The sequence below is a fragment of the Castanea sativa genome, chromosome 6 (genome assembly GCF_040712315.1).
Source record: "Castanea sativa cultivar Marrone di Chiusa Pesio chromosome 6, ASM4071231v1".
Taxonomy (NCBI): Eukaryota; Viridiplantae; Streptophyta; class Magnoliopsida; order Fagales; family Fagaceae; genus Castanea; species Castanea sativa.
Genome location: NC_134018.1, coordinates 9,602,509 through 9,628,588, shown reverse-complemented (window position 1 = coordinate 9,628,588; position 26,080 = coordinate 9,602,509). Strand labels below are relative to the sequence as shown.

Sequence of the window (26,080 nt, the reverse complement as noted above, 5' to 3'; positions counted from 1 at the left end):
ACGAATTAATGTATATGTGCGAAAAAACTAAATTTACTTTTGTAATTGAAAGTTTTAATTCATTTAATTATTTAGAATTACAATAAATATAGAAGATGATTCTTTGCTAGGTAACAAAATGTTTTCAAGATTATTTTTCAGGATTGTGACTAAATACAAAAAAAGAGTCAACTTGATATAAATTATTTTTAGTCATAATAAACGGAGATAAGCAAAGAAAAATTAAATAAGCTATCAAGAGTGTCTATGTAGGCAGTGTCTTAAGACTTGTTTACAGACATGATACACATCATCCAACCCATCCATTTTATAAATTATAAAATGAGTAACATTTTAAAACTAATATACTTTATCCCTTTATCTCAACTTTGGTCTCTACGTCCAACTTGGACCAAAACACTGTTAAGACCGTTGCTCATTTTTTTCCTTTTCGCTACGGTCACCGACAAAACCCATGGAAAACTAGCAGAAATGATACATTCCTCATGGATTAGGTTACTTGCTCATCATTCTACTACAAAACTTCCACATATTTAAAATTACTGAGTCAGTTTATGATTAAAAAAAATTAAACAGATATTGATTTTCATTCAACAATTTTAAACATGAGAGAGTTTTTTAGTGAAATTATAGACAAATAATGTAGTCCACTATAAGGACCATATAATTTATGAAAAACCAAAAAGAAAGAAGAAAGGTGGCACAGTACACAATAATTTTCTAGGGTTTAGAAACCAAGTTACTAATTTTTAAAATGTCCTGGACAGTTGAACTTGCTGGCATTGCCCAAATCTAAGGACTTTGACTGTATTTTTCGCATTTAAAATCCAACCTAGCAGCACTATACCCTCATACCAATTTGGGAGAGAGAGAGAGAGCAATCAGGTTTGCTTAGCACAATGAAATGCAAAGTTCTACTACTGATTTTCTACATCATTATAGGCTTCAATCTCTCAGAGGCTCAAATGATTCCAGCTATGTTTGTTTTTAGAGACTCCTTGGTAGATGTGGGAAACAACAATCGCCTAAAGCTCTCTTGCCAAGGCTGATTTCCCTCACTATGGTATCGACTTTCCTAACCAAAAACCAAATGAGAGAATATTTACTAATGGCATGTGTAAAAGAAGAGCTTTCTAAATAGGAATTAGGGATTTCATTCACTGAATCAGAGGAATGTGAAAGCTTAAATTACATTGAGAGGTGCTCTGCTGTATATACAAGGTGCAAGAGCTGAAGAGGGGAAAAAAAAAACTAACCAACTATCAAAAATATCTAATAACTAACTAACAGCTATAATCCACTAAGCTAACTAACTGACAGCTGTAATCCACGAAGCTATGATACACGTGCCAATTAATTCTTTAAGTCCAACGATATATCGTTTTCTTTCAACTTGCAATTCTTCCTTTTGGCTGAATTGCTGTCGTTTATGAGTACTTCCTTTCCTCTATTCTTGCAATCTAAGTCTTCTTCACCTTTACTTGAAATTTCAACACTCCCCCTCAAGTCTTGAATCGCAGGTTCAGTGACTTAATTTCCAGAAAACTTAATACTTGGTGAATAGATATCTATCAATCCCAAGCAATTGACCAATCTAGAAAAGGCTGGAAGTCCCAAAGCTTTTGTAAAGATATATGTTGTTTGAAAATGGCTTGAGGCATGGAAGGTTTTGATTACACCTTCTGTTATCTTGTCCCTTACCAAGTGACAATCAACTTCTATATGCTTTGTCCTCTATTGGAAGACTGGATTGGCTACAATATGGAGTGCAGCTTGGTTATCACAAAATAATCGAGCACTGTGAGGATGATCAAATCTTAAATCCCTTAACAACTAAAGAACCCAAATAATTTCACAGGTTGTTGTGGCCATCACTCTATATTCTACCTCTGCTGAAGATCTAGAGACTATACTTTGCTTCTTGGACCTGCAAGATCAATGAATGTCCTAGAAACACACTATAACCTGTTAGGGACTTTTTGGCGTTAGGCAGCCTGCCCAATTTGCATCACAAAATGCTTTACTTGCATATTTGAACTGCTAGGATAGAATAAACCTCTGCCAGGTGTGCCCTTTATATGTTGACGAACTCTGTACACTGCCAGCATGTGAGGTTCCCTTAGTTTAGCAAGAAATTGACTTAACCTATGTACTGCACAGGTAATATCAGGCCTAGTCAAAGTGAGATACAACAATCTACCAATCAATCTTTGATATTGAATAGAGTCTGGAAGAAGCTTCCCTTCATCCTTTGAGAGGTGCAAGTTTTGTTCCATTGGTGTCCTAACTGGTTTGGAACCCAAGAAACCTGTGTCTTGCAAAATCTCTAAACAATACTTTCTCTGATTTAAACTGATGCATTTGTCACTTCTAGCAACCTCTAATCCCAAAAATACTTCAAAGAACCCAAGTCTTTTAGACCAAACTTAGTGTCAAGCAACATCTTCAAACCATTAATGCAATTCGAAAAATTTCCTGTGAGCAAAATGTCATCTACATAGACTAATAGAACAGTAAAAGATGATTCTTTGGTGTAAGTAAAGAGAGAGTAGTTTGCCTTGGATTGTACAAAACCAAAGTTCAGAATTGTGTATGAAAACTTAGCAAACCACTACCTTGAAGCTTTCTTTAAGCCATAAAGACTTTTGTTGAGTTTACAAACCAATAAACCAGAAGTAGGATGAGAAACACACTCCCCCTTGTTGTGAAAGCCTGGTTTCAGATTCATATAGACTTCTTCATTCAAATCACCATGCAAAAAAGCATTGTTGACATCCATTTGATGGAAAATAACATAAATTTATGGGATATTGTATTATATAAAAATTTGTTTAGAGGAAAATATTGAAGCTATTTGTGTGCCTCATCGAACTGTGCCAAGCTATGGTAAGGATTTGCTCAATTAATCATATAGTAAATGAACCTTAAGCTCAGTTCAATCATTGATAAACCAGCTGAGACTCCCTTTTTACTGAGCCAAATTTTTGTAAATAGTATATTATGTAATTCAACTTAAGTCTTTGCTGACCATTTCTTTATTAAAACTATTTTGCAGCGCTTATACAGTTTTAATGCATGTAAATTTGTGATTCTTGGAACTGGGGTACTTGGATGCTGCCCAACAAGGAGGAGGGAGGAAAAAAAAAATGAAAAATGCCGTGAAGAAATGAATTACTGGTCTGTTAAGTACAATGAAGGCCTTATATCAATGTTGCAGGAATTGAAGTCGGATCTTAAAGACATACACTACTCCTACTCTGACTCTTACAAAGTCTTTCTTGACCTCATTCAGAGACCAGCTGCTTATGGTACAACTGATTTTTTTTTTTTTCTTTTTATAAAATGGAGAGCACAAAATATAAATTATAAAGACAATTACAATAATAATCAAGCCGTACTCATATAATTTTGGAGTCAACTATAGATCCATAACAAAATAATTAAAGTTGGTCCTCTACCTTCTTTTTGGTATCTACAAATTCATAATCTATATATATATATAAACCGAAGCTTCTGAAACTTCCACAATTTTCCATGTCATCACTATTTTTTTTTCTTTTTATTTTAGATTCTTTTAGGTTATATTTTAACCTACAAAATTGGGTCTGCTTTTCCTTAAGCAAAGTCACTTTGCGTTTGCGTAGACCAACAGAATCCCAAAGCAAAGCAAAGACTCAAAGACACAGAGACACAGTGAGAGAGAGAATCTAAAGCACTGAAAATAACCTTAAAAGCATCAATCAGCAAAAAATGGCAGATGATGCGGCGATGGAGGTCTCCGTACCCGAACGCACCACCATTCCCTCCGGCAACGACTCGTCAAGTACACTTGCTTTCCTCTTTCCCTTTTCTCCGAATTTAAGTTTTTCAATTGAAAACAAACAGAGGGAAGGCATCCTATTTTAGTGTTCTTAATGAAAACCAACCATTCTCTCTGCCTCTCTATGCCGTTCTCTTTGCATCCCTAATAGTCCACCATAGCCATCTCTCCCACCAATGACTGACCCGTTACCCATCATAGCCATCACAAAATCTCCAATGACGCAGGCCCAATTACAATTACGCAGGTGAGATGCTCTTAATATCATGTATCTAATCTTTCCCTCTCTCTTTCTCTTTCTAAATATTTGTTTTTTAATGTTCATTGGCTTTGCTTCTTTTTGTTGATTCCTTAACCGAATTACTATTGTTGCATAAGTGATATTAAGTTGGTCTGATTTTTGATAATAAACCATATTGACAGTGGTAGTTACATGTGTTTTATGCAGTTTAGCTTCTTGAAAGTATGTTTTTGGAGTTGCAATTTCAACCGAATTATTAATTTTCTGTTCCAATTTTGTTTCATGCCCTTTTGTTCTGTTATAGTTTTCAACGATTTAATTTTGATTTTGTTTTTTGTAATGAATATGTGTTGTGCAGAGAGAGTTGGAGAGAGAGAGATCTACAGGAGGCCTTTCACCACTGTCAGACCAGTGCCCTCTAATACTGATGAAGAGATTGCTGTATTAATTGCTGATCTGACACAACCAGATGAAGCATGGAGTTTAATATTATGTATATGAGATTGTTCTGGTATTGGACAGATTCTTTTTCTTCTCTTTTAGTTTTATACTCTTGCACAGATTGTTTGTTCTTCTCTTTTCCATTATTATTATTATTTTTTTATCTAAATGCAACCAAATGACAAATCTTTGGAACTCTGCATATTTTTTTATATATGTTTTATTTAATTATTAGGTGTCTATGTGTAGGGATGGCCATGGGTAGGGTATGGGTATACCCGATCCATACCCTACCCGAAAAGTTTACCCATGGATACTCGAATATCAATACCCATTAGTATCCATACCCGAATCTTACCCGGATTTATTATCCATGGATATCCATACCCTACCCGAAACCCATTTAATTTTTTTTTAATCCAAATCATTTTAACTTAAAAACTAACCAATAGCTTTATCTTAAAAAAAAAAAACTAATCAATAAAAAATTAAAAAAAATTAAAAAGAAAAAGAATCCGACCCAACGTAGGGAGTCGACCCGACTCGGAGTTCCTGTGAGCCCCTCTCACCATTGAGAGTCTCACACACACACGGAGAACAAAAGAAATGAGAGAGAGAGAGAGAGAGATAGAGAGAGTGTGTGTGTATGGGAATCTTTCTATCTGAATTCCTATTGGATTTGAAACCCTAGCTCTTGATCTTGCGCCACTATTAACGACACCAAAGTCGACCGCGACGCCGAGCCAATCATCGTCGACGACGACGATGACGAAGCGGACGAAGACGAAGACACGCGACAGGGACTCTCCACGGGTTCCTCATTACCGTAGCTCAAAGCGAGGTGGAAGATCTCCGAAGGTCGCTTGACATTGTGAGAATCCGGATCGGAGATTTAGGGTTTCGACGACTCAATCTAATCGGACGGCAGGGAATTGGGGAGCCAGTGGAGTCGCATTTCTTCTTTCTTGGGATTAGAATGCGAAGGTGATGATCATTGTAGAGAAGATGAATTTGGAGAGAGTGTCTAAGTGTGACAGTAAATAAGAGAGGTTTAGTTTTTTTTTTTTTAATACGGGTCGGGTTTGGATAATATCCATACCCTACCAGAATAATTTGGGTAATATATCCATACTCTACCCGGTTAAGCTTTACCCATGAAGAACCGGGTATTACCCGGAACATTTGGATCGGGTAGGGTTGGATATCCGTTACCCAATGGGTATGGCCATCCCTATCTATGTGTTAGGAGGAACTGGAGCATGACGATAAGAAGAAGAATGAAAAGCCACTTCAATCTGCATATTTTATAATTTTAATGAGAACCAAAATAGTCACAATGAATCTAAGAGGAGATATGAAAAACTTGAAATCATTGACTTTCAATTCTTTTATTCGTTTGTACATTATATGACTAAACATGTACCAAACATTGACTTTGTTATTGATGATGCAAAGAAAATTAGTAGGCTGGATGCTTCGGACTTGAAAGGACTACTAACTGTCTTGATGGCCTGAAAAAGGAAGAAAAGCAATCAAAGGTGACCGGGGCCGTCGGCCAAGAACCCTCCGATGACAAAGTTAGTTTTTCTCTCAAATTTTGGAGTTCCAACTTTTTAGGATGTGTAAAAAACCTACCTTTGTTTGGTCTGAATGAGCGTTTATATAGTGTCTTAAAGACAGTTATCAAACTTGTAACCTCTCCTAGATTTGAGGAGGTGTGAGGGTTCAAAGATAACTTCCACAACTGCTTAGGAGTTACATACTTCTCACATAACGGTCACTGGTAGTTATGCGTGTAATAAGGAGTTGAAATACACACTCAGGAATTTTCCTAAGTGTCAGGGTCTTCCGATGGCAAAGTTAGTTTTTCTCTCAAATTTTGGAGTTTCAACTTTTTAGGATATGTAAAAAACCTACCTTTGTTTGGTCTGAATGAGCGTTTATATAGTGTCTTAAAGACAGTTATCAAACTTGTAACCTTTCCTGGATTTGAGGAGGTGTGAGGGTTCAAAGATAATTTTCACAACTGCTTAGGAGTTACATACTTCTCACATAACGGTCACTGGAAGTTATGCGTGTAATAAGGAGTTGTAATACACACTCAGGAATTTTCCTAAGTGTCAGGGCCTCGTCCGAGGGTCCTCCGGTTGAGTATACCTCGCTTAGAAGGAAGGTTGTTCCCCTATGGACGACCTTGTTCAGGACGAGGTCTATGGCTTCCTTGGACAAGACAGCGCAGTTTTGCCCCTTGACTACGCGAACCCCGTCCAAGCTTCTTCCTGCACGGATGAGATAGTTATGGACGAGGTTCCTACAATCCTCGCTTTACTGACCTTGTCCTAGACGAGCTTCATGGACAATGCTGGAGTTGGTATTTTATCATATCCCATCAGTTGCCCCTTTGTCTATGGGTCGTCTAGGACGTGTGTCATTATGTCAGCTGTTATGTGTTCCACGTGTCATGATCTAATTGGTGACTTGGTCATGTCAGCTCATTTTTCGAGGGACGTGCCATTTGTCACATTTTGGCTGGTTGCGTCGCTTCGGGTACTAGGGCTTATTGCCTATAAATAGTGGAATTCCTCCACTACCCTCCTTATTTCTAAAATTTTCTTCTTTGACATCTCTCATCTTAGCGCCTCGTCTAGAAGTTCCTTGCGTCCATAGTCTCCCTTCGTCTAGATCCAGGTATTTTCTCCATTCTCGTCCTCGGGTTTTAAGCTTTCTTAAAGAATGTTTGAGGTAGCTCTTTCTTCGTCTAGCAATAGTGTTGACAAAGCCATAGACGAGTATCATGACCCTAGTAGTTTTAGTGGATCTAGTGATAGTAGTAGTGATTGCAATAGCAGTAGTGAGGGAAACACTACGGACGAGTATACATCAGGTGTCCCCGGGATTCCCCTAGAGGTATTTCAGGAAAACCTTAGGACGAGGGCTAAGTCTGGGTCTAGGGCTGGCACAAGTGCTCCCTCGTCTTCTGCTCAAGACAATGAGGTAGTTTATAGTTGTGCTGTTGGGGTTGCCTCTAAGACAGACGAGAGAAAGTTGGGGATTCTTAAGACTTGGTACCAAATCCCTGAAGATTTAAATTCTAGGGTACCTATGCGTGATGAATGGTGTTGTCAACCTCGCTTTGGAGTTGGCATTTATGATTTATGAGGCTTACCTCTTGGGGGGTTTGAGGTTGCCCCTTAATGGCTTTGCCAGGGAGTTGCTTTCTAGGTTATGCTTAGGTATATGCCAGTTCAACCCTAATGCATGAAGGCTAATTGTCGCTATGCAAGTTTTATGGAGGGAGGTGTTTGAAGGGGATCGTCCTCTTACTGTGGACGAGTTCCTCTACTGCTATAAGCCTTCCGAGATTAACTAATCCCTTGGCTTTTATCAGTTCACAACCAGAGGGAGAGATTATAGGCTGATAAAATCCTTAATCACCTCATATAGGAAATGGAAGACGGAGTTCTTCTTCGTCTTTGGCTTTTGGGCTGGACGTCCTATTAAGGTTGACAGGGATCCATTCCCTCCCTACACAGGAGAGTTAGGGAACCTTCGTCCTGAAGGTATGTCTGGTTGTCCCTTCACTTTTTGTTAACTTTTATTGTAGTTGTCTAATCACCTTCCTTTCCTTTTTGTAGGTGCTAGACGGCCTCATTTGAGCAGGTTTTACCTTGAACGAGTTCAGAAAGCACGTCTATACACTGACAGGACGTTCCATTCCTTAGTAAGCCTTCAACGTCTTGCCACTTGGGGGTTAAGTCCAGAGCCGTCCGCTGAAGCTATTGCCCACGAACTCACTGTCCTAGACGTAAGTCCTTTCCTATCCCTCTCTTTTTTTTCTTTTTTTTTTCTTTTTTTTGACTAACGTCTTTCTTTTTAGGAATGGCGACGATGAAGGAGAACAAGGATAAGGAAGTGGTGGATGAGGCCGCTGGGCAAGGGGTGGAAATCCAGCCTTGTCCATCCACTAGTGATAAGAGGAAGAGCTTATCTCTGGGTGTTGACTTGGAGAATATTCCAAGTAGGCGCATGGATAAAAGGGCTAAGCATAGGTCGTCCAAGGCTAAGGACTCTCGAACTCAGGACGACCAAACCAATCCCTTCCTCCTCCCCCAAGGTCACTCCATCCAAATTTTAGATATTGATTTAGAGCCCAAAGGTCCCCCATTTGTGCAAATCCCGTCCATTGTTGATGCGCCTGCCTCATCCCAACCCCTTCAGCAGATGCCCCGGAACCTTTTTGGAAGTGAGGACCTAGCTTGGGAAAGGTTCGAGAAGGCTGTTACAGATGAGGACGTGACGGCATGTTATGACATGTCGTTAAAGGACTTTGAGCACTCTGGTGTGCATGACCTTTTTAAGGTATGTACTCTTTATATATGTTTATCTCGTCTTGTTACAAATACACTTGTATATGTTGCAATAAAAATTTTAATTTGTGCAGGCAATGCCTAAGTTCATTACCATGTCCAGGCAAGCAACTGAGCTAGACAAGACGAGGATTTTGCTGGAGAGGACGGTCAAAAAGGGGAAGGACGAGTCTAAGAGGTGGGCTGAGGTGGCTGGCAAGGCCAAGGACGAGGCAAAGAAGCTGCAAACCCACATCAAGGAGTTGGAGACTGAAGTCATGGAGAAAGATACTTGTCTTAACCAACTCCAGAAGAAGAATGACGAGTTGAGCGCTCTTATTGAAAAGGCTAAGGGAGACGCAGTTGCAGATTTTAAGTCGTCCAGAGAATTCACCAATCTACTGGACACCAACTATGTAGCTAAGTTTGAAGATTTTAGGATGGAAGCAATGGAGAAATTCTCTGAGATTGACTTTAGCCTCATTAAGCTTAACCTCGGTGGGGCTACTTCAAGCTCCCTCCTCCAAACAAGCTCAGACGATGTTAATGTTGAGGACGATGCCACCACGAAGCCACCTCAGGACGACCCCTGTGCTGACGCCCCTCCTGTTTGAAGACGAGATTTTTAACTTAAAAAGTATTATTGTTGTTCTGTTTTTCCTTTAGTTTGGTCCACTATTTTTTGGACCCTTATTAAGATGTATTTGAGTATAATTCTCTCGTCTAGAGTGTTTTGGATGAGTTTATTAACAATTGTCTTTTAAGGTTTACTTTGTAAGGGTTTTTGGATGGCAGTCGTCTACCCTTATTTTAAACTTTGATGAATGTCTATTTTTATCCTGTATTGAATTTTATTGTATGGATGAGTTTATCCTCTATTTTCACCATTGAATGTTATTGGCTTTTAAACAGTTTGAGCATTCTAATTGTTGAATGGTTGTCCATGCGTTTTTCTTGTAGACGACCCACCTATGCATGGACATCTTTGTTAGCCATTTGAATTTTTCCATGTGTGACTCATCTTAGAAACGACAATGATGATTTTGCCAGTCCTTTACCTCGTCCTTGGGCTAGGCAGTTGGTATTCATCTTTCGTCAAGACGTTTCTAGTGTTTGACTCGTCCTAGAACATCTGAGCGTCTTGGCCAAATGCTCGTCCATGGACTAATGCTTCACTGTATGCCCTTTTCTCGTCCGTATATTTTTAGACGAGTATGCCTTAGCTTATTTTACTTTACTTTATCCTCATTTCGAGGAAAGCTTATGAATGTTACATCCCTGCGTCCAGAGATTTTCATTCGTCTTAGGCTTTTGCCCCCTTGTGGGTATTATTATGGAAATTAGATTTATGCATAAAATACACTGGAAATCCAAACCATATCATTATATAAATATTGTTCACAAATATGGCATCTGCTCAGAAGCTAGTGCCTTATGAAAGTACTTAGGAAAATACCTATATATAACCTCGTCTTTAACAAAAGTGCCTGTAGACAGTGCAAAAGTTGAAGAACTAGTGCACTTTTTATTCTTAAAACACACCATAGTAGTAATAAGAACACAACAGTAGATATGAGTAAACACATAGACCATAGCTGTAACTGTCCATAGCATCAACCTCGTCCTTGGAAAATTTTGTCCAAGCTCATTACTGGTAGTACCTCCTCAGGTGTTCCACATTCCAGGGGTGTTCTAACTTTCGTCCGTCTAGAGCTTCCAGGTAGTACGATCCCTACCTTTTGCAGTTGATTACCCTATAGGGTCCTTCCTAATTGGGTCCTAATTTTCCATGAGCTGGGTTCTTGGTTGCCAAGGATACCCTTTTAAGAACAAGGTCCCCGACGTTGAAACGCCTGGGTTTTACCATGGCATCATGCTGCCTAGCCATAAGAGTTTTGTATCTTGCTATCCTTTGCTCCGCATCCATCCTTACCTCGTCAATGAGATCGAAGTCAAGACGAAGTTGTTCCTCATTTCTCTCTCCTGATATTTCGTCACTTGATGATTAGCCATATGAATTTCCGCAAGTATGACTGCTTCACTTCCATAAGCTAATTTGAAGGGGGTTTCTCCTATCAGTATCCACACAGTCATCTTGTAAGCCCAAAGAACACCCAGTAACTCGTCTGGCCATATCCCCTTTGCCCCCTCGAGCCGAGTCTTGATGATTTTCAGTAGGGATCGGTTCGCTACTTCTGCTTGTCCGTTTGCCTGTGGGTGGGAGGGCGAGAAATAGTGATTCTTGATTCCGAACTGTTCACAAAAGTCCCTGAAAGGTGTGTTGTCAAACTGTCGTCCGTTGTCAGATACTAGTACCCTAGGTACTCCGAACTTGCACAGAATATTCTTCCAAACAAAATTCTTAACGTTTTGCTGAGTAATTTTTGTAAGAGGTTTGGCCTCTACCCACTTAGTAAAGTAGTCAATCCCTACTACCAAGAATTTCATTTGTCTCATTCCTAGGGGAAAAGGACCTAGGATATCCAGTCCTCATTGTGCAAAGGGTCATCGAGCCATCATTGGGATCTGGTACTCCGACGGCTGTCTAGGGACGTTGCTATAGCGCTGACACTGGTCACATACCTTGACATAGGCTTTAGCATCTGCCTGAATTGTAGGCTAGTAGTAGCCTGCACGGACGACCTTATGGACAAGCGATCTTGATCCTAAGTGATTCCCACATACTCCTTCATGAACTTCCCTCAAAACATAGTTTGACTCGTCCAGAGCCAGGCACCTTAGGTAAGGCTGAGAAAAGCCTCGCTTGTATAGCACTTTGTTTATGATGACGTACTTGGCTGCCCTGACCCTTAGCTTCCTAGCTTCGTCTTTGTCTTCTAGAAGCCTTCCATCTTTAAGATAGATTATTATTAGACTCATCCAATTTTCTCGCCCTCCTATTTGCTGTATATTTGGGAGGTCTATGCTTGGCATGTATTGGATTCTGTTGTATACGTACATAACTCCTCCTTCCGAAGTTGCTTTCGCCAAGGCATCTGCTTCCATATTTTCCTCCCTTGGGAGTTGAACAAAACTCACTTCCGTAAAGTTTTGGACAAGCCGTCTCACTTTGCTAAGATATTTCTTCATCCTATCTTCCTTAGCATCACACATTCCATTCACTTGATTGATGACTAGCTGAGAATCTCCTTTAACTATTATTGATTCCGCCCCTAGGGACTTGGCCAATTCCAGCTCTTTAAGTAGAACTTCATACTCAGCTTCATTGTTGGTGGTTTGATACTGTAAACGAGCTGCGTACTCCAGCTTGTCACCTTCTAGGGACTTGAGTATGACTCTGATCCCCCCTGCGTATAGTGTGGATGATCCGTCTACATTGATAACCCATTTTTCATCTCCCTCATCTTTGTTCAGCTCGTCCTGGCTAGGAGTGAACTCCGCAATAAAATCTGCCAATGCTTGTGCCTTGATCGCGCTCCTTGGAAGGCATCTGACATCAAACTCGCTAAGTTCCACCGCCCACTGGATTAGTCGTCCTGCAGCTTCCAACTTGTTCATTGCCTTCTTTACGGGATGATCCGTCAGGACGTTGATAACATGAGCTTGAAAATAATGCCTCAGCTTCTTAGAAGCCGTAATCAAGGCAAAGGCTAGTTTCTCCATCATTGGGTATCGTCCTTCCGCTCCTCTCAACCCACGGCTTGTCTTATGTAATAAACTAGTTTCTGAATCCTCCCTTCTTCTCTGACCAACGCCGAGCTTACTACGTGTAGGGACACCGCCAAATACAAATATAGTTCTTCTCCAGGTACAGATGGACTTAGCAACGGTGACGTCATGAGTTAAGTCTTCAGGTCTTGGAAGGCCTTCTGACACTCGTCTGTCCACTCAAATGTCTTCCTGAGGACTTTAAAGAATGGCAAACACTTGTCAGTAGCTTTTGATACAAACCTGTTAAGGGCGGCAACTCGTCCGGTAAGAGACTGGACTTATTTGATGTTTTTTGGTGGTTGCATATTTAGTATCGCCTGGATTTTGTCCGAATTTGCCTCAATTCCTCTGTGTGAAACCATGAACCCTAAAAACTTTCCCGACGAAACTCCGAATGCACACTTGCTTGGATTTAATTTCATGTTGTACCGCTGAAGTGTATCAAAGGTCTCTTGAAGGTTGTCTAGATGCTTTCCCTCGTCCAAGCTCTTTACCAGCATATCATCCACATAAACCTCCACATTTCGCCTGATTTAAGGACGGAATATGTGGTTAACCAGTCTTTGGTAAGTCGCCCCTGCATTCTTCAAACTAAAGGGCATTACCTTATAGCAAAATAACCCTTGGCTAGTAATGAATGAGGTTTTTTCTTGATCTGCCTCATCCATTTTTATTTGGTTGTAGCCTAAGAAGGCATCCATGAAGCTCAACAACCTGTGACCTGTCGTCGACTCCACCAGCTGGTCAATGCGTGGCAATGGATAACTGTCCTTGGGGCAAGCTTTGTTTAAGTCAGTAAAGTCCACGCATATTCGCCATTTGCCGTTGGCCTTCTTTACCATGACTACATTCGCCAACCAGTCCGGATAATAGACCTCTCGGATGAACTCCACGGTGATCAACTTCTGGACTTCTTCTTTGATGGCATTGTCTCACTCAGGAGCAAAAACCCTCTTCTTTTGACGCACTAGTTTGGAGTAGGGACATACATTCAGACGATGAGTAATGACACTTGGATCAATACCCGGCATGTCCTCATGACTCCATGCAAAGACATCAAGGCTTTTCTTCAAAAACTAGACCAGAGTATGCTTTGCCTCTTCTTCCATGCTCGCCCCAATTCTAGTGAACTTCTCGGGTCTGCTCTCGTCCAAAGAGACATCTTCTAACACCTCAGTGGGTTCCGCTACGATCCTTCTCTCGTCTATACTCATTGTCTGTACGTGCTCGTCCATCGCCAACATGGCTAGGTAGCACTCTCTAGCGGCTAACTAATCTCCTTATACTTGGCCCACTCCGTGCTCAGTCGGGAATTTGATGGACAAATGATAGGTAGAGGTTACCGCCTTCCAACTATTCAAAGTTGGCCTTCCAATAATAGCATTATATGATAATGCACAATCAACAACAAGGAAGTTTACCTCTTTAGTTATCTGCTGCGGATAGCTCCAACCACCACTGGTAATGTGATGGTTCCCACAGGCTGCACCTTCATTCCTTCAAATCCCACCAACGGCAAATTCACTAGTTGGAATTGATCTCGTCCTAACCTCATTTGTTGGAAGGCGGGGTAATACAGAATGTCCGTCGAACTGCCATAGTCTACCAACACCCTCCTGGTCATATAATCAGCAATGAGTAGGGTAATGACTATCACGTCATCGTGTGGGTGGTGAACTTGTCTAGCATCCTCGTCCGTGAACGTGATGGCTTGCTCGTCTGCTTCCTTCATCCTGGGAGGTCGTCCAAACAGCTGGACGTTTTGCACCACCTTCAGGTATGTTTTCTTCGACTTGGTCGACTGAGCTGCCGAGGTTCCTCCTATAATAACTCTTATTTCTCCAAGTGGGGGTCGTGATGACTCTTCCACCTTGGCTTTCAGCTTCTCATCTCTCTAATCTCGTCCAAGGAAATTCCTCAACTTCTCTTGCCTGATAAGATTCTCTTTCTGTTACTTCAGATCAAAACACTCGTCCATGTCATGCCCATGGTCTCTGTGAAAGCGGCAATACTTGTTCCTATTGCGCTTATTAGGATCTCATTTCATTTTCTCTGGCCACTTCAAGGACGGATCGTCCTTGATTTGCATAAGCACTTGCTCTAGTGGCGTATTCAAGGGTGTGTATTGCTGATTTCTCACTAAGGAACTCGCATTCTTACCATCTTTTTCTTTTTTCTCTTCTACCCGAGCCTTCTTTGGACGAAGACCCTAATCTGGATAACGCTGGTGACTTGCTTCCGAGCGCTCTGCTCTCTTTCTCTTCTTGGCTATGATAGCGACCTTAGCATTCATGAAATTTTGGGCCAAATGGACGAGTTCGACCATGGTCTGAGGTTCCTGTTCATAGAGCTTATTAATGAATAAGTCAAAGTTGACCCTATTATGGAAGGCGGCCAATAACAACTTGTCGTCCATTTCACCCACTGTCAAGGCTTCTCTATTGAACCGGGTAATGAAGGACCGCAAACTCTCATTTTTTCCTTACTCTATAGTAAGCAAACTAGAAGAGGAACGCCTGTGGCGTTGCCCTCCAATAAAATTAATGACGAACAACTTACTTAACTCCTCAAATGAACCTACAGAGTTTGGGGGTATTTTGCTAAACCACACCCGCGCTGTCCCTTAAGTGTGGTGGGGAATGCTCTGCACATAATCTCGTCCGGGACCCCTTGAAGTTGCATGGTCGTTTTGAAGGTAGCGATGTGATCACACGGGTCACAATTTCCATCATAAGAATCCAAGGAAGGCATTTTGAATTTCGGGGGTAGGGGGTGACTGTTGATGGAAGCTGTGAAAGGGGAGTCCGTTCGGTGAACTAAATCATCCATGTGGTTCGCCCGCCTCATATTCTCCTTCATTCCATCCATGGCTTTTCTCATCTGGTCTACCTCCCTCTCCAAGTGTGGCACTCTTCTTGAAGCAGTACCCCTTGTCTGATTTTCGGACTCAACATTTTCTCCTCCACCTTCCTGACTCTAGGCTCGTCCTTCTGTGTGCCCATCATGGCGCTGCCTCCTTAGATTGATCTCCTTGTTCAACTCTTGATTCTGACGGGTCAATTCCGCCATAGCGGCAGCCATGGACTGTATATGTTGAACAAAAGGCGGTTGCATGACAAGTGCTGACTGACGATCGCGGAGGGGATTACTAGAAGCATCCCTACTCTCCTGGTGGCCTAGGCTGGTGGCCCTTGATCTTGTTCGAACCATTCAGCCTTTTGTATAGGAAAGGCTAATCGTTGAAAACAATCGATCGAACGAAAAGAAAACACTTTGCCCACAGATGGCGCCAACTGATGATGCGAAGAAAATCAGTAGGCTAGATGTTTCAGACTTGAAAGGACTACTGGCTGTCTTGATGGCCTGAAAAAGGAAGAAAAGCAATCAAAGGTGACCGGGGTCGCCGGCCAAGAACCCTTCGATGGCAAAGTTAGTTTTTCTCTCAAATTTTGGAGTTCCAACTTTTTAGGATGTGTAAAAAACCTATCTTTGTTTGGTTTGAATGAGCATTTATATAGTGTCTTAAAGATAGCTATCAAACTTGTAACCTCTCCTGGATTTAAGGAGGTGTAAGGGTTCAAAGATAACTTCCACAACTGCTTAGGAGTTACATACTTCTCACATAACAGTCACTGGAAGTTATGCGTGTAATAAGGAGTTGTAATACACACTCAGGAATTTTCCTAAGTGTCAGGACCTCGTCCGAGGGTCCTCCAGTTGAGTATACCTCACTTAGAAGGAAGGTCGTTCCCCTATGGACGACCTTATTCAGGACGAGGTTTATGGCTTCCTTGGACCAAACGGCGCGATTCTGCCCCTTGACTATGCGAACCCCGTCCAAGCTTCTTCTTACACAGACGAGATAGTTATGGACGAGGTTCCTACAATCCTTGCTTTATTGACCTTGTTCTGGACGAGCTTCATGGACGATGCTGTAGTTGGTATTTTATCATATCCCATCAGTTATCACGCGATTGTTCATAATTGTTGGCTCATTCTAAGAAATCACAATGTGTATCACTATTGAACTCTTTTCTCTGTAAAAAAAAAAGGGGTATTTGGTATCGGATGTTGACTGAACTCTTCTCTCTGTAAAAAAAAAAAAAAGGAGGTATTTGGTATCAGATGCTGACTGGTAAAAATAAGCTGAGTGGATGTGTTTTGTTTGATTAAATGATGGAGATTACTAACAAATTGTTTCTTATGATTTAGTATTTATTTGTGTCTTACACATTACAATTAGGTGTTGGATTTTGAAAATTTTCTTGGTTTTAATAGTTGAAGGATGGGAGAGAGGAAGGTGCTAGACAAATACTACTCACCTGTCTTCAACCCAGAGGCTTTTGAGGGGTCAAGCACACATGATGCTCCCCATAAGTAGATGTTATCGGTGACAATTATTTAGCTATTCGAAGGTGCTAATTCTACTTCAAATGTACAGATGCTTTGTTGAGCTTACCATCAAGACTGACCCACAAAATTTCAACTAAATTGTTGAGTCTGGTGCTACCAAAATTTTTGAACCTGTGTGAAGAGGATGAGGTAAAATAAAAAAAATAAAAATAGAAGTCTTGCAATCTTTTGTACATATAACATGGTTTTTGACTAAATATTTTTATTATTCTTTTAATTCATTAGGCAGCAGAGACAATAACCATAAAAAAGAAGTTGGAGAGATGGAAGATGCAATGAAATCTTTAGAGAATAAAAGCCTTGGATTTGAAAAGAAAAATGGACATCATTACTACACTGGATGGGATGAAATCTATGAAGGTATTATTTGCTTTACCAATTCTATTTTTATTTATTAGGGTAGGCTATCATCTCACAGTGCCACAAATGGAATCTTTAAGTCTCAAATAGCCTCCGTAAATTTTAAGATTATATGATGATAGATCAAAGTAGAAGGCCATGAAGGTTGTCTCTGGCCTTTCAGGTATAGGTTTTTATTTTTTGGAATGCTCTTCAAAGCATATACTTGGTTATGTGATGGCAATGTTTCTTTTAAATTTTCCTTCAAATTCACTCACTTTCTTAAAGTAATTTTTATTTTCTTTAGTTTATAATATCTGGGTCTTTATTTTTCGTTCAACTTTTATGGGTTCAGTTCTATTTCTTTTATTTCATGGACTTAATTAGCAAACAAGGTACCCCCACATGGTACTGCTCTTTCTTATCAATTTTCAACTTCAATCTTCTTGGGTCTAATCCTTATTCAAATATGTTAAAACTTTTAAGGTTTTTGTTTTAATTGGTGGTAGTTGAGACTTGAGTGAGGATCTTACAAAATATGCAAAAGTGTTAGTAGTAGGAGCTGATGGATTGGGCTGTGAGCTACTAAAAGACTTGGCTCAGTCAGGTTCCAAAATCTCAAGGTTATAGACATAGATAGGATTGAGGTAATCAATCTCAGGAAAAAAAAAATCAAGTTCAGTTTTTTTTTTTTTAATCATCACACCCATGTCATAGGTAATTTAGAAGATGTTACCATATAATAATAATAGAAAATTTAAAAAAAAAAAAAAAAAAAAAAAGTTATCTGGAAGATGTTGAAGCACTTGGGCAAAGTAGGTAAATGAGATCTATCAAGTATTTATCTTCCGATTTAATGATTAATTTTAAGCATATAAAACAGGCAGTCATGAAGGTTTCAGTTGCAATAGTGAAACTTGGGATAGTATTTAACATTTTATGGCTTTTACAGAAATTATGAACTTGAAGCAGAGGAATGAATTTTGTTGCCAAGTTGTGATGGGTGTGAACCGTCATCCCTCAATTTTTAGCAAAGACAACATTCCTGGTGGCTGTGATGTCAAAGTTTACTTCATGCTTTTTCATTTCATTTTTTTTACAATTTTGTGGAAAGAGTAATGAAATTGAAGTTGAATGAGACGAAAGAGAGAATCTTTTTTATGGTATGGCAATGGTATCTTCTGCATCGTCACAATTTGGCATTCCAACTTCTGTAATTGGTGAGAGCATGTATTGGTAACTGTTTCTTCACTGTGTTGGCGTGCTGGACACAGCAAGATGTGATGGAAATGTATAGTGCTGAGGACATAGATATAGTTGTTTCTTCAAGTAATTTCTATTTGAAACCGAGGTAAACTACATATAGTTTTGATAATGTTTTATAGAAAGATAATGATTGAAACTTTACTTTTAGTTTTAATATAGAGCTACATTCCATTTGCAATGAGATGTTGACTCCAATTCCATTGATGATTTACAAAAGTCCCCTCTCTATATATCTGTTATCAATATGTTATTTATAAAATGTTTTCCACATTGTCATTTGACCCTTTGACAATAGATTAATAGTTTTGCACATGAGTTATGATGAACAAATTACTCTCTTATTGGTTCTTTTACCTTCTTTTTTTTTTACCATGTGGTTGATTAATTATCTTTTTATTTAACTAGCCCGTGCATCGCACGGGTTAGTGAATAGTTTATACTAATTCCTTACATGCGTATTTATACTATTTCTACTAATGTTATTTTAGATATTTTTCTATCTCTTTTTGTTCTCTCAACTTGAATCAACTCATTAAAAGCCAACTCACTTTGCCAAATTAGTCCATTCTATAGCTTGAAAATGAATGTAAAACTCACTCAAAGAAAGTGCAAATTGACACTTTGTTAAGTAGGCTCGGTTTTCAGAAATTCTCCTCCTTTTCATAATCTCCGCTTTATTTTTCTACCTTTAGTTTGTTTTCGTTTCAATTTTTCATTAAAAAAAAAAAAAAAGAATGATTAAAGACCTTTCATATTTGGTTGCAGGATTTGTAGCGGTTAAAGCTGCTTGTTGCGGGCTGGGGACCCTTAATGCTGAAATTTTTTGCCTGCCAATTGCAGCCTATTGCTCCAACAAAAGCGACCACCTATTCTTTGATCTAGTCCATCCTACAGAGGCAGCTAATCGCATCTCTGTGGATCATGTATTTGTAAGATGCTACCTTCAAATTATTGTGTCCTTTTTAGAGGCTTTCAACATTAAAAAGCAATACGAAAAATCTTCTTATGGTTAGGATTAGTAGCGATTGGCTTTGAAAGAAGTGACTTATATGGTTGTTCTTTTACACGATTTATTTTTAAAATCAAATAAACCAATACAAATAAGCTCTCCCAAACTAACACAACAAATTGTTTTTTTGCATGGTTTCCTCCGTTTATAGTAACAAAAGAAAATTCAAACAAATTGATAAAAGACCCTTGTTATGCAGATCACATGTTTAAGATTTTTCTGTTCATGTTATATGCAAATGAACTTAATAGAGGAAGTCAGTCCTAGTTAGCTCAATTAGTAAATTTTTTTTGTCGTCGAATAAAAAATATGGTATTTAATGCTTATATTAAAAATTAATTAGTGTCTTGATCTAATAATAAAAAATAATTATCATAGAGTTTAACATAGAGTAAAATTCTATTGTATCTAAAAAAAATTAATGGAGGAAAATAACCATTCAAATCAGTATTGGGTACTCACGATAGAATGCATTACAAGGCTGTCTTCAAACTCTTTATTGATTATTTTTCAATAAAGAATAATTCTAGTGGAACATTATGCGTTTGCAAGAAACTTCCCAGACCACTTTCAAATTGATGCTTTTTTCCTTATATTATACAATAACTAATAGTGATCACTTTGTTACATTTTTGTTACATTAACTAATAGATTGATAGTCACTTTGTTAATTTTCTGCCAGTTCTACTTTAGTTTCCCTCCCTCTCCCTCTCCCTCTCCCTCTCTTCAAATTGACCATAAGAGACTAATTAAAAAGAGTCCAACCTTTGAAACAGAAAGCGGTATCTTGTGAGTCTGCCTTATGAAGCGGACCACTCACAAATTGAGGTTAACCTAGTTTTTTGACCTTTCCTTTCAAAAAGGAGATAGTTGGTGTGGTTTGTTGTTAAATTTGCATATCATATCCCATAAAAGATGTTTCATAAATCGTGATTCATGACACATATATATCATTCTCTAACCATTAATATTATTGTCATTTTTAGTATATATTCTATAATAATAAATGAACAATTAGAGATTAAGTATGTATGGTACATAAAATGAAAAAAAAAAAGAAAAAAAAAAGGGCTAAAATACAAAGTGCATCCTCTAAGTTTGACTAAAATTCATTTTATCCTTTTAACTTTACTTTTTTTTCAATTGAATCCTCTAAATTTTAAAGTTATTCAATTCAAACCTGTTGTCCAATTTCATTAAATAAATAAAAAATGGTTCAATTGTAAGTTATAAGGTAGTGGGGATATAAAAAGGTAAAAAAGATAGAGGAAGTGTAATTGTAAGATGAGAATTTAATAAAGAGAAAAATAGTTAAAATTGAGAGAGAAAATGTTAGCAATATGTGAATGATGTGAGGCTAATATTGGTTTACAGATAATAATAATTAGATATATTTATATATAGACATGGTTAAATAGCTTTTAGATATATATAGTTTTTATATATATATAATTTCATGAAGGATTGCTCTATTTGGGTCCCTACAGGCTACATATAGTGGACAGACGTGAATTTGCAAAAAAGAAAAAGAAATTCTAATTATACCACAAAATATTCATATTGTGAATGAAAGTTTTAGTTCATGGATATTTAGAATTACGATTTTCTATGCTAGCTAAGTAACAAAAATGTTTTTAATATTGTTTTTTTGCATATATAATTATGTAACAAAAAAAAATCATATTTATGTGGTTGAAAGCTTTGGTTCATTTAATTATTTGGAATTTACATTAAATATGGAGGAAGATTCCATGCTAGCTAATAAGTATCAAAAATGCTTTCAAGAATAGACTTTTCCGGATTGTGATTGAATAGTAAATACAAGAAACGAATCAACTTTCCATAAAATATTTTTACTCAAAATAAACGGAAGTTAAGGAAAAATAAAAACAATAACAAAAAAATCTAATATCCTTTCAAGAGTGTCCAATGGAAATGTGTCTTTTTCAAGGCCATGCAGGGTATGTCTTTTTACGGCATTCTTTATTACAGACATAATACACACCTCATACAAGTCATCTGCTCTATAAATTAAATCCCAACCCTGCAATGTTCCAACATATCAATTTGAGAGAGAGAGATTCAGGTTTGCTTAGCACAATGGAATGCAAAGTTCTGCTATTGACTTTCTTCATCATTACAAGCTTCAACCTTTCAAAGGCTCAAATGGTTCCAGCCATGTTTCTGTTTGGAGATTCATTGGTAGATGTGGGAAACAACAATTACCTAAAGCTCTCTATTGCCAAGGCTGATCTCCCTTACTATGGCATTGACCTTCCTAACCAAAAAGCAAATGGGAGATTTACTAATGGCATGAATGCTGCAGATTTTCTTGGTAAGTAATATGTGGTGTTTGTTTGTTTGTTTTTTTTAGCGTAAATTTCTATGTGAAATGAATGGAACATTGTGTGGCAGCTGAGAAATTAGGATTGCCAACTGCACCACCATACCTTTCTCTAGTAGATGAGTCCAACGAGAATAATAACGTTTCGTTTCTAAACGGTGTTAACTTTGCTTCTGGTGGTGCCAGAATTTGGGGCGGCAAGAACCACCCACTGGTAAGTGGAACAAAATCTTTCACTAATTAATGCTATATATGTTTGGTGTATTTAAGACTATTATTTTGTTTACCACCACGGACTCTTGGTACAGTAGTCATTTCACAAATATAAATACTTGTGGAGTGTGGGGGGCAAAGTATAGAGTTCAAGTCTCCAATGAGAAGTTTCACACATATATACACTTAGATTAAACTAGAAATTTTATCTTGTATATAAAGAAATAATAACAATAAAAAAAACTATTATTTTGTTTGATTCTCTTCATTTTTTCTGTTCCATTTTTTGTATTAAACATAAATTTCTTGGTATGAAGACAGGAGAGTCTCACGTATTAGTTTCTTGTACAACACAAAACCTTTATCAATTAAGCTACGGCTACGGCTTCGGCTACGATTCTCTTCCTTCACCGTAATGCAATAGTTTGCTATGCGTTGTGTGCAAGTCTTATCCGTCTAAGATTCAAAAGAGTTGTGACCCACAATTGGGCTATTATGTAGCCTTTTTTGTTCCCCCAATTAGGGGTGTCCAAGAAGACCCGCCACCCGCCTAACCCGCCCAACCCGGCCGACCCGACCCGAAAACCGGCCGATCCGACGCCGGCGACGGTCGGCAGCGGGTCTTCGGCCATGAAACCCGATACCGGCGGGTCGGTTGACGGGTTTAAGCATGAAAACCCGATGATCAACCGACCCGACCGGAAAACGCATAGAAATGTTAGTTTTCCGTCGATTGGAGGGGTTAGCCGGCCTCATTTTCTCCGATTTGTCGAGATTTGCCGAGATCTCGTTGCAATCTCACCCGATCTCTTCGCGATCTCGCCCCATCTCTTCACGATCTCTTCGCCTTGCACTGATATCTCGCCGGACTCTTCGAGATCCGGCCTGATCTCGTTGAGATCTACCGAGATCTCTTCAAGATCCGGCCAAATCTCGTTGAGATCCGGTCAGATCCTGCAAAAACCATAGATTTTGGCAATATCCGGCGACGATATCAGCAAAATCCGGCGAGATTCACATAGTTCGAACCCGCCCGATACCCGACGAGCTCCGACCACCCGAACCGCTACCTCCGGCGGGTCGGCAGCGGGTCCAGATTTAAGAAACCCGAAATGATCGGGTCGGTTCTGGGTTGGGCACAAACCCGACCCGGACCGACCCGTGGACAGCCCTACCCCCAATTGACAAACCAACATAGCCCACATGAAATTTGAAGACCACTGAGCTATTGAAAAGACCTGATGAGGCCCAAAGCTAGGCTTTTTAATTTTGGCCCATATACCTAAAGCCAGATATTTCCAATTAAAGAAGCAAGAAAGCCACTTTGTATTTGACAGTTGAGGACTTGAGGTGTTAAGAGCCCATTGGTCCTTCGACTTGTGTAGAAAAAAACAAAAAGATAATACACAAAAACTTTGACAGCATTTTTTACACTATTTTACTAGTTCTCGCTTGAGCTAATCAGTTATTATTGACGTCACTTTTTTATTTATTGCTAACAATTTGTCATATCAACAGGTATTAAATTTTTTATATTTGCAAACTTTTTCAAACAAAACAAATGTTGTGGAGACAACTTTATCAAACAATTTAGTAATGTGGCAAGTTGTGAGAATGATATCATCCCCACATGGTCTAACTTTGATACTAGATTTTTTTGCCCCCTTTCCTATAAGAAAGTGGTATTTAAGCACTTAGTTATATTTTTATGTTATCTATCCTATTAATTTTTAGATAACTTGAAAATCCATGAATTGCACCCCAAACCAATGAACCCACTACCCACTACTTGTGGGAGTTTTATTATAGCCAACTAGTTATTAAAATTATTGTGTCTCAAAAAAACAAAAAACAAAATTAAAGAAAGTAAGATGTTTAGCTGATAAATATTAAATTGTTTTGTTTTATATTCACTCGTGCAGTCCCAGTCAATACATTTGACACAACAATTAGACTACTTCTCAATCGTGTATAAAGACCTGTACAAACAACTAGGATCCTCTGGTGCAAAAAATCATTTATCAAAATCAATTTTTACCTTTGTGATTGGAAGCAACGACATCTTTCGCTACTTCGAATCGTCTGATCTCCAAAACAAGACTACCTCACTTCAGTACGTTGATTCAATGGTCCTTTCAATCAAAGCTATATTAAAGGTAACTAAGTTTATTACTTGTCTTGAAACTTAAATGTGACAAACATTAGAGTTAGAGGTTCACTTTGACTCCAAGAAACATTATAGTATAATTCAATTTAGGTCTTTGCTGATCATTTCTTTATCAAAACTTTGTGCAGCGATTATACGGTTTTGGTGCACGTAAATTTGTGATTGCTGGAATTGGGTCAATTGGGTGCTGCCCAGCAAGGAGGAGGGTGACCAAAAATGAAGAATGCCACGAGGAAATAAATTTCTGGTCTGATAAGTACAATAAAGGTCTTATTTCAATGTTGCAGGAATTGAAGTCAGTTCTTAAAGGCATAAACTACTCCTACTTTGACACTTACAAAGCTTTGTTTGACCTCGTTCAGAGACCAGCTGCTTATGGTACAATGATTATCTTCTTTTTATAAAATAGAGATTAAAAAATATAAACTAAAAAACCCAATTACAATAACAACCAAACCTTAGTCTTAGAATTTTGGGTTCCACTATGGTTCCTCAACCGACTAATCAGTGGAGAGGACATGAATTCATTTATGTCATTTTATTCTCCAAAGACATACTATAGGTTTTAGGTTAGAAAGTCCAAAATTGACACGTTGTTGAGTAGGCACTACTTGGTTTTTTTCTACATTTAGTTTGTTTTCCTTTCAATTTTTCATGATAAAAAAGAATGATTAAAGACCTTTCTTATTTGATTGCAGGATTTGTAGAGGTTAAAGCTGCTTGTTGCGGTTTGGGGACCCTTAATGCTGAGATTTTTTGCCTGCCAATTGCAGAATATTGCTCCAACAGAAGTGACTACGTCTTCTTTGATAAAGTCCATCCTACAGAGGCAGCTCATCGCATCCTTGTGGATCGTATGTTTGATGGTTCTTTGCAATACGCATTTCCAATGAATGTGAAGCAGCTAATAGCTATTTAAGCTCACCAATACAGACAGTTCTTATATTTGTAAGATGTTACCTTCTAATGATTGTGCCCCTTTTAGAGGGAAAAAGCAACACAAAAATTCTTCATATATGGTTAGGATTAGTAGTGATTGGCTTTGAAAGAAGTGACTTATATTTATGTGTATGTGCATCAAGATAGTAAACCATATATTAATGACATGTTAAAAAATCATTCAGTTTATTTACAGTTTAGGTGTAACTTTTTAAAAAACTTTAATATTTTTCGGTATGGTTGTACTTTTACCCAATTTATTTTTAAAATCAAATAACCAATAAAAATAAGCTCCCCAAACTAACACAATAATTTTTTTATTTTTTTTAGCATGGTTTCTTTCCCGTTATACTAACAAATTGATAATATATCCTTGTTATGTGGTTCTAAGATTCTTCTTCTTTTGTTCATGTATACCCAATTTAAATTAATAGAGATTGTGGGTTCTAGTTGATAAACTCGTAAAGTTTCTTATCATTGAATAAGAAATCTAGTTTTCAAAGTTCAAAGCGCCCCCCCCCCACACGCAAAAAACAACTGATATCTTAGGCTAATAATAAAAAAAACAATCATTATAGAGCAAACATCATAGGTTGAAATTATATCATATTTAAAAAATAAAAAAATAAAAAAAAGTGAGGAAAATAACCATTTAAACCAATATTGGATACTCACGATAGAAAACATTACAAGACTGTCTTCAAATTATATATTGACTATCTTTGCATGGTTTCTCTCCGGTAATACTTACAAAAGAAAAATCAAACAAATTAATAATATACTCTTTGTAAGTGCACAATTGTACCCAGACCAACCGCGTGATGGACTCAGGCCCAAATAGCCTTATACAATCAAATTTGTAGTGTGGGC

The 26,080-nt window shown here is 38.4% G+C and overlaps 1 protein-coding gene and 1 long non-coding RNA gene across 4 annotated transcripts; both read left to right on the top strand.

Annotated features, from left to right (window-relative positions):
* Window positions 1–3,663: 3,663 nt before the first annotated feature.
* On the top strand, window positions 3,664–18,473 carry LOC142641283 (uncharacterized). 3 transcript variants are annotated; one of them, XR_012845353.1, is made up of 5 exons: window positions 3,664–4,067; window positions 4,420–4,572; window positions 16,799–17,062; window positions 17,163–17,293; window positions 18,225–18,473. It is a non-coding gene; the product is annotated as an uncharacterized LOC142641283 (long non-coding RNA). The 3 variants fall into 3 exon arrangements; XR_012845354.1 differs by lacking the exon at window positions 18,225–18,473 and having other exon boundaries at window positions 17,166–17,995; XR_012845352.1 differs by lacking the exon at window positions 18,225–18,473 and having other exon boundaries at window positions 17,163–17,773.
* Window positions 18,474–21,647: 3,174 nt separating this feature from the next.
* Window positions 21,648–25,190, top strand: LOC142638097 (GDSL esterase/lipase At5g55050-like). Its single transcript, XM_075812093.1, has 5 exons — window positions 21,648–21,882; window positions 21,963–22,105; window positions 24,027–24,260; window positions 24,400–24,649; window positions 24,970–25,190. The coding sequence occupies exons 1-5, from the start codon at window positions 21,648–21,650 to the stop codon at window positions 25,188–25,190; spliced, it is 1,083 nt and encodes a 360-aa protein (XP_075668208.1).
* The last annotated feature ends 890 nt before the right edge of the window (window positions 25,191–26,080 follow it).